Source organism: Bos mutus, chromosome 9 (assembly GCF_027580195.1).
Source record: "Bos mutus isolate GX-2022 chromosome 9, NWIPB_WYAK_1.1, whole genome shotgun sequence".
NCBI classification, from domain to species: Eukaryota; Metazoa; Chordata; class Mammalia; order Artiodactyla; family Bovidae; genus Bos; species Bos mutus.
In genome coordinates this window covers 18730059-18743823 of record NC_091625.1, presented here as the reverse complement: position 1 = coordinate 18743823, position 13765 = coordinate 18730059, and the positions used below count along the sequence as shown (strand labels likewise).

General features: G+C 38.2%; 2 protein-coding genes across 6 annotated transcripts in view; one reads left to right on the top strand and one right to left on the bottom strand.

Annotated features, from left to right (window-relative positions):
- LOC138989234 (uncharacterized) overlaps positions 1-5966 on the bottom strand; it is a 95033-nt gene extending 89067 nt beyond the window's left edge. The window contains exons 1-2 of the mRNA XM_070377148.1: positions 5939-5966; positions 5537-5835 (exon numbers count right to left, since the gene is read on the bottom strand). Coding sequence (XP_070233249.1) covers positions 5537-5835; positions 5939-5966 — 327 coding nt within the window. The remainder of the gene's footprint in view (positions 1-5536; positions 5836-5938) is intronic.
- Positions 5774-13765, top strand: part of PHIP (pleckstrin homology domain interacting protein) — a 128351-nt gene continuing 120359 nt past the window's right edge. For 2 of the 5 annotated variants that reach the window (XM_070376229.1, XM_070376224.1), the window contains exons 1-4: positions 5776-6004; positions 6139-6197; positions 6334-6363; positions 6562-6621. In XM_070376229.1, coding sequence (XP_070232330.1) covers positions 5965-6004; positions 6139-6197; positions 6334-6363; positions 6562-6621 — 189 coding nt within the window. In that variant the 5' untranslated portion in view covers positions 5776-5964. Of the gene's footprint in view, positions 6005-6138; positions 6198-6333; positions 6364-6561; positions 6622-13765 lie in introns of all 5 variants that reach the window. The other 3 variants (XM_070376228.1, XM_070376225.1, XM_070376226.1) reach the window with 2 other exon arrangements.

The window sequence follows — 13765 nt, the reverse complement described above, 5'->3', positions numbered from 1 at the left end:
TAAAGAGGCCACATTTACCTCAAGTTTGGCAAAAACTTTAAATACGAAAAATTTAGTAACACAAAATTGTGTATGTATACTTCATACACAAACAATGTTTACCGCTTGGCACTTCATTTCTTTACTTATGGAGAAGAAAGGAAAGAAGACTTTTTTTACACCAGTTATGTAAATTGTTTCTCTAGTCTTTTGTAAAACACCTGGGGGGATAAACAGTAGTAGGGGTGTGGAACATTTTAATGTGTGAGTTTCAATTATAAGAAATAAATAATAAACTCATCTTCATACTCTTAGAGCTCTTAGGACATATTCAAATTAATTACATATCTTAATTCCCTTACTTGGTTTACCATTAAAGTTTCAGCGATGAAAGAGAAGGGAAATTTTATAGAGACACCAAAAAAAACCTGAAAAGCTGGGGACTGGGGAAATGTAGAACTCTTACACACACACTTAGCAAAAACTCCAAAACACTGAATGACAAAACAATCTAAAGTATAACATGTGCAAACCAGAGAGGTGAGGATGGCAAGACAAAAAGGCAACATATTTCCTCCTCATATGATACCACTTACTCAGTATTCTTAAGAAAGATGTTCCTTAATGATATTCAGTTACACCACTTCTGATAACTGTTGAGAGGAAATAACACATATGTTCTTACCAGGAGATTCCAATTAGAGGCTATATTAGTCTTTCTATAAATCGCTGTCGGTTGTTAAGTTTGGATAAGCACTAAAAAATCCACTATAACCACTTAATGTGCCCCTTTGTGTGTGTTCATATGTAAGCAGGAAAACTCTGAATGCAATAGGATTTGTAGCTATCATCTCAAAATCAAAGTCTAAGGTTTTCTTCTTTTCTTAAATTTTGAACACACACACCGAATCTGAAAGATCTACTTGGTACTGATATTATTTTAAATTTCGTAATTGTATCACAGAACTCATTCTTTGGGCTAGTTAGCTAATCACCATTTCAACAAATAGGTATGATTATACCCATTGAAGAAATTAAGCAACAGAGGCATAAGTCAAGGCGATCTTTGCCAAATAAATACATAGTGTATATATATATATATATGAAGAAAAATAAGGATAATTTACAAACAAGGTGGTATAATGAGACATGACTTTACAAATTCAGAAACTGGGAATACCATTTTTGATTACAAAGTCAGTTTACATCTAAATTGGCTTCATTCTCAGTTTTTAGTTGGATCTCACTTTTATGTCTTATTCTTATACTTGAGTCTCAAGGCAGTCTTATGGGCACTCTGGTGGTCAGATCTTACTCTTTTAAACAGCCATTCTTCTTTTTCAACAGTGTCTACTTTGGTGTCCTTGATTCTGATTATCTAGGAGTCCCTTACTCACTTGTCAGGCAAACCTGTCCCTTTCCATGAATAAAATAATTTTTCTTCTTGAGAGTTCTCAAAGTTTATGAATTCAGGTACATATGAAGGCAAGTGACCGCATTAACTTTTGTTCTCAAATTCCATCTTAAAATCATGTTGATAACATCATGCTTTGTTTAATACACTACCACTAGTAACTTCTCAAGTCTTGCATCCGTTCTCCTGCGTCTTCCTTCTCTTCTTTCACGTTTGCCTGTTCAGTCCAGCCCACTCTCAATCCATCAGACACCATCATATAATAGAACATGCCTACAGACTTCTTTAAGTTTCCTGCCATCTGGAACAGCTTTTTCTACTTCATCCACTGTGTTGCTCCAAATCTTAGGGGAATATGTTCTAAAATTGCTTTTCTCCTTTAATCTTTGTAGTTGTACTGTTAACTCATGAGATACATATATATATATAGACACATGTTTTTTTCAATTAAGATATGTATTTCTCCTTTTCATGCAAACTAAGACTTATATTTAAAACAATCTAAGCTACTAGAATAATTTAATTTGGAGGAAAAGAATTTAGTGGTAAAATACTAATAACATTTAAATAAGTAAGGGATTATATAGTTATTGACAACCAGCTAATCTTTGTTACAGATGAAAAGGAATTGTGTTCTAATTTAAGTAAAAGTGTTTCTCAGTGAGATATGAGAGACAATGCAAAGTGTTAAAATAATGAATTAGCTTACTAAAGTTGGTTATCTCTGTTCTTCCTGTAGCAGCCATAGTATACATGCTTATATGGTTCAAATCTGATATGTATTCAACGTTCGTGATGGAAAAAGAGCATGTATGTTGAGAGGGATAAAGTCAGACTGACATGGACAGAAACTCTACTGGGGAGCAATCCAAAAGCAGGAGTGTGGTGTGTAAAACTACACTCCTTTGACAATTGTTATTTTGTTGTTAGGGAAGATGTGGATTAAAAAAGAAGGTGGTTTTTGAAGAGGAGTGTTTTCAACTTTTCCATTTCTATACTTTATAGGAAAATTTTTTGCTATTAAAAAAAGCATAATATCACACACACAAAAGATTTAATAAATAATCTTAAAAGTTGTAATTGTGTTTTTGAGCTACATATTAATTCACCATACTAGTGAAGGCAAACTAAATTTCATGAATGTGGTTGAATCTTTTTATTTATAAATTATCCAATCTTGTTTCAGAAAGAACTTGAATGGCAGCGTTTATTTCATTAGAATAGTCTTCTAGAGACTATATCATATAAAAACAGCAGTTGTTGGCTTTCCAAACTTTTACTATTTTTGTTAGCCTGCTTACATAAAAAAAAAAAAAAGGTCATGAAAATCTTTTTAAATTGGCATTTTATTTCTGAAGTTCATGAAAAAGTTAAAATAAACAAATAGAAAGGGATATAGATGGAATTTGAACTTATAGAAGTGCAAAAAAGTTAGCTGAGAATGCCACTGCCCTGGGAACTAAAATACAGGACTTCAAAGTAAGATTTTCTTCCTTTTTGATATGTGCAGACTTTTTTGTGTACACATGCACAACAAATGACATAATAAACTCTATAGTTAACTGATGAGGTCAGATTCCAGAAATGTTTTATGTTTAAAGAAATATTAAAATGTTATAAAGGAGTATTTGTTATATTTTAATAACTTAGTAAGATTCAATTTAACATCTATTGTTAAAAACAAATAGTTTTATTTGGCTGAAAAGTTTTCATTTTTAGCAATTTAACCTACATTTTCTCATAACAGATTGATAGTTATAAATTAGTTCAAAGGCAGGCTAAAACTATTCTTTAAATTAGGTCTTCGAAAAAAAACTATAAACATTGTCAAAGGTTAGTCAAAATGATAGGAACATCATATTCAGAAAATTTACAAGGAAGATTTTCCTTAAAATTGTTTTAGGAGCTAAGTACTAGTAGCATACTTAAGAAAAGCTTATAAATGAAAAGCATACATGAGATAGTCATACTAGCTCTCCATGTTTACATAATACTAACGATATATATAGAAAACTTTACCCAGAGTAATTTTATATTCCATGTCATAATTTGGTTTATTTTCCTTAGCAAGGATAAAACATCTATTAGTAAGAATCAGGGTAATACATGCATTTTAAAACTTCAAAATTCTAACTGTAATTTTTAGTTTCTAAAAATCTGTTTATTTGAAGATCATAATGCAAAAAAAACCACCCCACAGTTACTGAAGAAAGATACTTCTAAAAAGTTAAGATAAAATAGGGAGCATTTGTCATAGAAATAAACAGAATTTCAAAAAGGCATATTAAATGTCCATCTTTTCAAACCTAACCAGCTAGAAGCAAGCTACTTTACCTATAATACATAAAATGGATTAATGTCTTTAAAAATGCAAATATTTTCAGGACTTGAAGGATAGCCATTTCAAGAAATAACAGTGACTCTGATAACTCGGCTGCCATAGCACAAGTCATGGTAACTTCTCTTTTTAAAAACATTTGGTTAAGATTGTTATAAAAGGCAATTTTTTACATCCCATTATTCCAAAGAGGTTTAGGTGTTTTTTCCCCCTCTCACATGTATGGTGATTTCTGGCTGTTTCAGTACAAGGCATCACACCGGTGCAGTCTTGCAATGCAGCCCACGGCAGTTGCAGCAAGTATTTCCCATTAGGAATGTAAGGAGCTTGGAGGGTACAAGGGTTGAGGAAGCAATCTAGAAAAGCACAATGCAGCTTGTGGGTCATTTCCCCACAAATAACCTTTTTAGACCGGGTCCATAAAATGCAGTTTATTATCTAAATTTTTTTAGGGAGCCTCTTTTGTTAAATGTTAACAAAAGAACCACTATGCTAATTCCCTTTAAAATGCAATCCTTAAAAACAAAAATCAACTCTCAAGTCTTTTTGAAAAGTGCTTAAATCATCTGGAGATAAATATCACTTGGTGTCCTTGTTGCCTAACAAATGGCTTTTTCCATTGTTTCCATTAATTTCACCCATATTCGTTTTTTAAAAAACAAGGCCCTTATCCTCATCAGCAAAGGACAGACGTATGATTTAGCATATAAACCCGGTAATTACACACTAATTTACGAAAGATTAATTTTCTTTCTCTTTTCATCAGTTTTCAAGAAGTCTTCCCCTTGAAACTGTAAACAGGAATGGTTTACACCTCAAATTAGAAGCCATTAATTAGCGTGACGAAGTCAACTGCAAGATACACAGATAATTTAAATTATTTAATCACCAATCACCTCGACTAAAGTGTTCTATACTCTTTCATTATCCTTCGGTTAGATTATTGATTTGTCACTACATTACCTCCAGATAAGTTAAGAGATAAATATTAGCGTTCTTGCCTTTCTCTCAGGTTCACATTACTCCTTCTTGTAAACACTTAAAAAAGCTTTAAGGTTCTTCAATCCCAAATCCCTAATTAGCCATTACTAGCCTTTTTGTAAGAGGAAAAAGAGTCTCTGAAGTACAGATCAGGAGTTCGCTGTGCCCAGATAACAATAAAAAAAAATTTTTTTTAATGTACGCTTAAGGCAATGGCAGTAATAAAAGATATGCAGAGGTGGCTACAGCAAATAACGGGCTCGCAAACGCAAGCGCTTCTAACAAAAAGCGCCTGAAACCTCTATGGCAATATACAGCACTCCAATAAATTACACAACACTTTGCATAGGCTGCAGAAATAACGCAGGACAAGACTTACACAGATGCCCATCCGCAGCATTTATACACATGCACATGGCAAAGAGACAGAAACCAAACACTATCATTCAACTCGGGCAGGGTAGCGCGATCCCGAGTTTGCCCAGCGTGAGAGTGCTCTCTGCGTGTAGTGTCTGTGCGCGCGCGTGAGAGCGAGACCCGTCCTCGGGGCATTTCCCCTCTTTGGGCAGTTTTGCTTCATTTGTTTCCTATTTCTGCTACAGAGAAACTAACTTCCATCTCAGCCCCAGCCAGCGGCCGCTGAATAGAGCCTGTGCTGCGGCTCCGTGTGCGTCAGATTCCTCCGCGGAGCCGTGCCCGGCCCCCCTCGCTCGCTCGCTCGCTCCCTCCCTCCCGCGATCGGCCTCCACAGAGAAAGCGCCTTCCAGCCAACCGGCGGCTCCGGCTCCGACATCTTCGACTGGAAATAAATAAATAAATCGCACCTTCGGCCCGGGGAGCCGCGGGCTGGGGGTCTCGCCGCGCCGGGTTGCGGGGGGCGCCGGGGCCGCGGGCGGGCGGGCGGGGGCGGGGGGTCGGAGGCACTCCCTTTTTTTTGCCTCTGTGTCGGTGGGTGGTGGGGGCGCGGGCCGCGGGCCGGCCGATCCCGGGGCCGCGAAGGGCTGCGGACTCCTTTCTGCGGCGGAGGGATCCGTGGCGGAGGAGGCGGGCGGGAGGGCGGCTGGAGCCGCTTGCCTGAGAGTTGTTGTTTCCTCCTCCTCCTCCTCCGCCTCCGCCGCCGTCGCTTGAATGGTGGAGCCGAGGTTCGGGCTCGTGAACACACACTGACAGCTATAGGGCAGGCGGCGGCCCCGTCCCCGCTTCCCCTCGGCGGCGGGGCGTCCCGCCGGCGGCCCCGAAGTGACCCATAAACATGTCTCGTGAGAGGAAAGGCCTCTCGGAGCTGCGATCGGGTAAGTCGGGGGGCTAGCCGGGGCCGCCGGCGGCGGGGGGCGATCCCGCCCGCGGCCCCCCGCCCCCCGCCGCCGCCGCCCGGCCGCTCAGCCTGTGTGTGTCTCCCCCCCGTGTCCCTCTCTCTCCCGCGCAGAGCTCTACTTCCTCATCGCCCGGTTCCTGGAAGATGGACCCTGTCAGCAGGCGGCTCAGGTAGACGGCGGCGGCGCGCGCGCGGGCCGGGCCGGCGCTCGGCGCCCGCGGCGTGGGGAGGGCGGCGGCGGCGGCGGGAGCGGCGGGGCCGCGGCCCGGGGCGCGGGGCTCAGCTCTCCCCGCTTTGTTGTTGCAGGTGCTGATCCGTGAGGTGGCCGAGAAGGAGGTAAGGCGGCGGCGGCGGCGTGGCGCCGCGCGACCGCCCTTGGGCCGCCGCCGCCGCCGGGGCGCCCGGGGCGCGCGGGGCTCGGGGGTGGGGGGGGTCCCCGGCGGGGGCGCGGGGAGGGCGGGGGAGGGGCGCGGGCGGGCCGGGGCGCGGGGGGCCGGGCTCACGGGGCGTCCTCTCCCCCCCTGCACCCCACAGCTGCTGCCCCGGCGCACCGACTGGACCGGCAAGGAGCATCCCAGGACCTACCAGAATCTGGTGAGACATTCACGTCGCGGAGCAAAGAAACTTTTCCCCGAGTCGAATAAAAATTGAATTTCCCGCAATTTTTTTTTTTTTTAACCGAGACAAAAACTTGGCCCCAGAACCCGAAAGCTCCCGAGGCCCCCGGGGAGGGTTGGGGAGGGACGGCGCGGGGGGCTTGCAGGGGGCTAGTGGTGCGGGGGGGGACCCGCACCCCGGGGCCGCAGGGGCTGCCGGCGATTTATTTGCGATATTTTGTTAACGTGCTAGAAATAAAGATACGTCATGAGTGTTGTGCAGTGCAAGGCCGGAGGAGGAGGGGCCGGCGCGCGCGTCCGTGCGGCCGCGGGGGCGCGCGCGAGGCGGCGGCGGCGGGAGCGGGAGCGGCGCGAGGGAGGCGGGCGCGCTCGCTCTGCACGCGCGCTCGGCACGGCTTTCTCCTGCCGCACACAATAGCTGGTGACTAACTGCTCCGAAGTGGCATTAGCATTTCACAAGCGGGCTATTCAGCCGCGGCGGAACCGCTGCTAGACGTGTGTGCCTCTTTTTTTCTTTTAATTTTCTCTTTTTTTGGGGAGGGGGATCTTTCTTTACCTTCAGACTTAGGGTTTTTTTTTGATCGGAAGGGTTCGGATGTGCGATGATCGTGGGCCATCGGCACCTCTTGCATCTATCTGCCCAAGGTTTTTTTTTTTTTTCCACGGAAGTGGAAAGCCTGTAAACCCTAAAGCCAGGCGTTGAACCATGCTTTTTTTCTCCTTTTGCTAATTCTCGCGTTAGGCCCCTCGTTCAATTAAAAGCTAGTGTTGGAGGCCACTGAAGAGTTCTGATTTTTTTTTTTTTTTTTAATTTTATCCGTATACTTACTGTGGAGTGGAGATGGGCAAGTAAAACTTTTCCAGTTTCTAGCGACACGTCTTTTGTTTTTTAGGTTCAGAAATAGCTCTGTCTTAATTTTGTAGGTTTTCGAAGTGAGTGTTTTAGTCATTTCTAAAAAAATTGAAAATGGACCTATCACTTTTAAGTATTGTGAAGGGCGTGGTAGGATATTTTTATTGGCGAGTTTTGTATTCCGTGCTAATTTCTCCTTTTGGACTCAAGGAGGTGGTCTGTCTCTGTGTGTGATGGGCAGTTCATGCAGTCACGGGGGCAGAGCAAAGAGCAAGCCTTTGAAATCTCTGCAGTGCCTTGGTTTTTCTGAGATGTTTGCAGCTGATGTTTTGAGACAGTTACAAGGTTACCTCAAGAGGGCTTCTGAAAGGATTAGGAAGTTGAACTAGCTTTGAATGTCTTCCGCGAGATTGAAGGCATGACAAGATTTTTGATGGCTCTTTCATTTACGTATAGACGTCTGAACATCTAACTTTCATATGTAAATGTGTTAGGATTTAATATAGGTTGTTGGTAAGTGTTCCCAGGTATTGGAATGAACGTACTCAGGTTTAGTTAATTTAATGAAGACTTAATAGCGCATTCATTTCCATACAACAGTTTTCAAGTATGTAGTGATTTCATCTAGTGTTACTCAATACTAGGCTAAAGTGAAAGGAATTTGAAGCAAACTTCAAGGTTCAGTGACAGCAATATTTAATTTTTAGGTTTGTAAATACTTGACAAAATCTTACGTGGGTGTCCATGTTTTACTTATTACTTAAAAGAATTACTAAGATTGTAATACTCCATTTTTAAGAATTGGACAGACAACTCATCTTGGCCTGTTTTAACCAAACTCATCTTTGCATTTCATATAACCCCACAAACCCCGAGTCACTGAAGGTGGCCGTGTTTTTTTTAATGTGGAGATTATTGGTTAATGTTATGTTTATATTTTCTAAATGAAGCGGCCAGTGATATCTGGCCAGATTGTGAGACTGTCTAATTCTTGTAGGAATATCATTTAATTTTCCAATAAAAACAAGGTTACCAATGTTTTTCAACTTTTTTTGAGCGAATTTGTCATCTCTCAAATATTGATGAGTTTATATTCTTCATCTCTTCATCAGATTTGGGATACCATAAATTCTGTGTTTATCTTATCAAAATTCACCTATTTTGGATGGAATTGGTGTTTCTTGATTAGTGTTGCCAAATGTTTATACCAGAGCAGTCATGTTGGCATGCTCATGAGATAGTTAAGGATTCCCATTAGACTTTAGAGTTCTCTGGCACATTTTTTCCTTTCATTTGCTCAGTCTGTATAATTCGAGGCACCATTTGAGGTGCTTTCCTACCTGTCAAACTGTGTATCTAGGTATGTGGTATTTGGTTTAATTTTGTTTGACGTTTGATTGAGATTTAGTTAGCTCTAAAAACATTTTGGAACCCTAGGTATTTGAGCACGTTTTTGTTTAACAGTAGGATTTTGAAATTATGTGGTGAGCTAGGTGAGCACATGCAATGTCTCTTGTACAGCATTCTCTATTTCTTAATTTATTTTTAAGACTGAAAGTTTTATTTCCTATCAAATGTTTGTGGTTTCAGTAGCATTTGCCTCTACTTGGGAGTTCATTGCTTGTGTTAACTGATAAATTGGGTAATATTTTAAATGTAAGGATTTGTATGTCAAATTGAAATTTCTGGAGAACCTCAAATTACAGCTATTTAGGATGAGGTATAATATTTGTACTTGGGAACTTAAAAGACATAGATCAGCATCTGAAGTCAGGTTACAGATAAAATTCACAGTAGTTGAGTTTTGACTAAGCAGAAAGTGGAGTTTTAAGAGCAGTTTAAAAGTTTCCAGGGTGAAAAAAGAAAATTTAATACTTTTATTTCAAGTGTCATTGATAAAGGTATTGTAAAGGAAGATTGTGATTATTATCCTCTACTCAAGACAAAACATTTTTAATAGTGGATGGAATTTGATAGGAAGTTAAAGCATTTTTATTTTATTTTTAGCCCAGTAGTATATATATTAAATCAGATTTTCTTTTTTTTTTTTTTTTTAAAGGATGGGGTTGCTTTTAAATCAAACAGGCATTTTTTAAAACTTTAATTGGAATTCTTATTTTTCGAATAGAGTCACGCAGGAGGCAAACTTTACAGAATAAGAAAACAACTAATTTTTGGGCTAAGAGACATCTTTGTCATTTATTTTTGTTTGGACAGTGAAATTGGTTTATTAAATTTCACTCTCCAGTCACCTTTAAGTAGTGATGACATATTTAAGTTGCATACTTATGAGATCTTAAGGCAGAATTTTTAAGTGTCCTTGGCAGGTTTGGGACTCTGATTACATTTCTTGCTTGCAAGGTATTTCCCAAACTGTTGTTTTGCTAATCTGTTAGATACAATTATTATAATTTTTTTGTAGTAGTATTTGCTTTTAAAAAATGATTCCACTCTATTAGAAATCTAAATCTTTGTGTTCAAGGGAAAGCATTGCAAATAGATTGTGTATTGTGATGTTAGCCCTGCCAGCAGTTAGCGTGCAGCTTAACCTCTGGCAAGTCAAAAATTTCTCTGGGCCCGTGTTTTCTCATTCTTATAAATGGATTGAAACCTGATTTTTAACTAGAAGTAGCAGTGCATTGTTTTGAAGAGCTCAACTTTTTAAATTTTGGAATTATTTTGTAAAACACAGAAAAGTAGACCTCGACAAATCATTCATATTAGGAAATTGTATAAACACTTTTTGTAGCACCATTCTTAAGTTGTTGTATCATTTTTCCTTGAAAAGATGAAGATTTTTGAGACATGACCACTTTGTAGACTACTTTTTTTTAATAATTAGTATGATTTCACCATGGTTTAAGTACTAGTTTCACAAATCATTGGTGGTAAATTCAGAGATCAATAGAAGTCTTGAATAGGATTTACTTAGGTACTTAGAGTATGCTGATTAATGTGAAAGTGTAGGTATAAAACCTAGGAGACCAGTTTTAAGTTAAAAAAAATAGATAACATGTTAAAAATGATTTTGAATTAGGGATTCATATTATCCATTTTTATATTCATATTATCTGGAATGGGAATTCCTAATTCGGAATCATTTTTAACATGTTATGTAGTACTGTCAAAATTTAACCAGTTTCAATTTTGGAGGGTGGTGGCATATAATGAAGTAAATGTCTTGTAGACTTATTTTTCTGTTTTTAATAGAGTATTAGTGAAATTGTAAGTTTTGCTTGGTAGTCTTCGTAACATGGTTTTAGTGTCTCAATCATTATAATGAAGAAATAATGTTAGATGTAAAGGGAATAGTACATTTCCTTGAAGGACTGAAGTGTAAATCTTCATCTTTTTTTGTACATGCAGTTATTCTATTGATATTTGTGCCATTATTTTAAAGAGTTGGAGGCATTTACAAAAATTTTAAAATAAGTACTTGTTAAATTCTTAGCACTCTTGAATAATTGTAAAGTGGCATGAATATGAAGGAGGAGTTGGGTCATCCCATTCCCAACTGCATAGTGGTGTTTTATGATTGCTGTGAGGCAGAAAAACACTGTTGGAGTATGTTTCCCAGTCTGTACAAGGGGTTAATAACAGCTCCTACTTTGTAAGATTATTACGTGAGTGATAACTGACTGGTACAAATCAAGTATTATGTAAGGGCCTGGAAAATCCCATGGACAGAGGAGCCTGGTAGGCTTCAGTCCATGGGGTCGCAAAGAGTCGGACATGACTGAGTGACTTCACGTTCACGTTTGTGTTCGCTATGATCAGAACTTTAGTAGTAGAAGTTGTCCCAACTATAGCTTTATAATGTACAGAATTTTAAGAAAAAGTATTATTTCAGAAACAATATGCATAACTTTCTGAATATAGTATTTACCATGTAAGATTGGCTGCTTAAAACTTTAAAAGACACTATTAGCATAGTTACTTTGTAGATTCAAGGATGAAATAATTAAACCTAAGATAAAAAGAAAAAAGTATAGTAAATGTAAAAAATAAATCATTTTTAAAGCATTGTGGATAGATTTCTAGAAACTGTGAACTGTATTTGTGGAACAGTTAACATTAAGAAATGTTTGGGTGGTTGAAATATGCAGAATTGATTAGAGGATATATGAAGCTCTTTCTTTTGGTAATGATCAGATAGCACTTAGAAATATGTGAAGGGAGCTTGGCTATTACAGATGGTTCCCTCTGTACAGAGATTTTCATAATTGAAAATCATCACAACAGTTTGTATTCTTTTAGAAATTTTCAGGAGGAGTTGTTTTGTAATCTGGCTAAAAGATTCTGTTTTAAGCCAAGTTTTAAAAAGAGTTTGTTGAATTTATTCTTGAGTATTAGGTTAAATAAATCCTATGAATGTCAATTTTTTAGTCTATAAAGAATTTCTTTGTCAGACCACAAGTTTCTGTTTCTTTTACCTAGAAACTTTTCTCACCTTCTGCATTCTTCTTTCTTAAATTTTGTGGTTATCTATCTTGTCACTACAGAATTAATAGCAAATAAAATTGTACTCTGCACAGTTTATTTTGGATAAGTGATACCAGGTAGGTGAATTTCATTGTGACTAGTAGTTTTCACATACAAATTTTAGAATTCATAGAAAAATACCCATAATACTAAGCAAAGTGGCCATTAGTTAGGAGGGCTAAGCATAAACGTTTAGAATAATTTCCTATTTTTAATGTACTTTTCATTCACTTTAGGAAAGTAAAAAATTAAAAATGAGTGTATTAGAGAAAAAGGATATTTAAGTTGCTTTTGTAATTATATCTAAAAGTGATAAAGGCTGTTATATAATAGGAACCAAATTGAAAATTCAGGAAGTTTTAAATGTGTAAAGTTTCTGTTTTGCTTGTGAGAAGCTATGTTGGTGACATGTGAGTGATTTGTGAAAATAAATTATTTTGGAATTAATATGTTATTAAGCATATTGAATATAGAGGACTGTAAGTATTTTCTAACAGGCTATGGAAAATAATAATTTTTTTCATTATGGCATTTGAGAATTCAGGGTATTAAAAAATTGTGTGACATTGAGTGGTGAAATACAAAATTGTGAGAACCTTTGGTCACTACAGAGAATGCAGTCATCAGATGTTAAGATGGTCTACCTTTAGTTACTTGTCTTACACACACATATGTGCACACACAAAAGCAGCATTATTTGAGCTCAGGGATCACAGATAAGGATGGCTGGATGAGAAGTTTTTGGTATTAAGAAAGTTGGGATCGCAACGTAGTTTCTGATGAAGCTTCTGCCTTAGTTAAAACAAATTTAAATAGTAAGAGGAGTAAGATTTGTAGTGTAAGACGTAAGTTGTTCATTGCACCGTGGATGATGGCAGCCTGCTGCAAAGGAAGCACATAAAGAATCCATGTGCTCTGGCCTCCAGATGGCCATGGTCACGGTAGCATGACCCAGTTGGTCTCCATCCGGATAAAGAACAGACATGTAGCCTGTCTTGGCAGAGCTTATAATATAAAACCCCAAAATACTCACCTTTACTTGTGTCACTGGATTCTGGTTTAGTTTTGGGGTGTGGAAGGACTAAGTCCAGGCAACTTGGAGAAACACGCATTTCCTGAAACAGCTTTACACTGCCATTGTATGTGTGATGCTAGTTACTTTGAGTGTAGTGTTTAAAACTGAAACATTACTAAAAATGAAACTGATTTTTCTCTGAAGATTATTTACATGGGTACTTTAAGAATACGTGTTTTAAGTATTCTTAATCTTTAAGTTAGTGGACAGTAACTTTTTTAGCAGAATCATAGATTTTAAATTATGCTTCACTAAGTAACTAATGTTTTAAAGAAGATTTCTTATTTCACAGATTTGTTTTAGCAAGTGACTTGATTTAAAAACAAAACTTCAAAATGTTATTTTAAAAAGTTAAACTTTGTCATTTTGTTGTGTTTTAAATTATTTTTATAGCGCATCCTTTGTGGTTTGTGGAAACCTTAAATCTGGATAGAGTTTTTTTTTAAACAAATACAGTCAGATTGTATAATAATAAAATTTTGAGAATCAGTATTGCATTTTATTTAAATGACAAATATGTATTGATAATACTAACTGAATTATCTAAATGATTTCTTAGGTGATTGATTAAACTGTGAATGTAAGACACAGTCTTTCAAACATGTTTATTCATAGTTATTTAAGAGTAAATAGACCCCCACGATTAATTTTGACTTGTAAGATTATGTATTATTTTTACTATACCCTGAGTACAAGTAAATCATAAGCTTG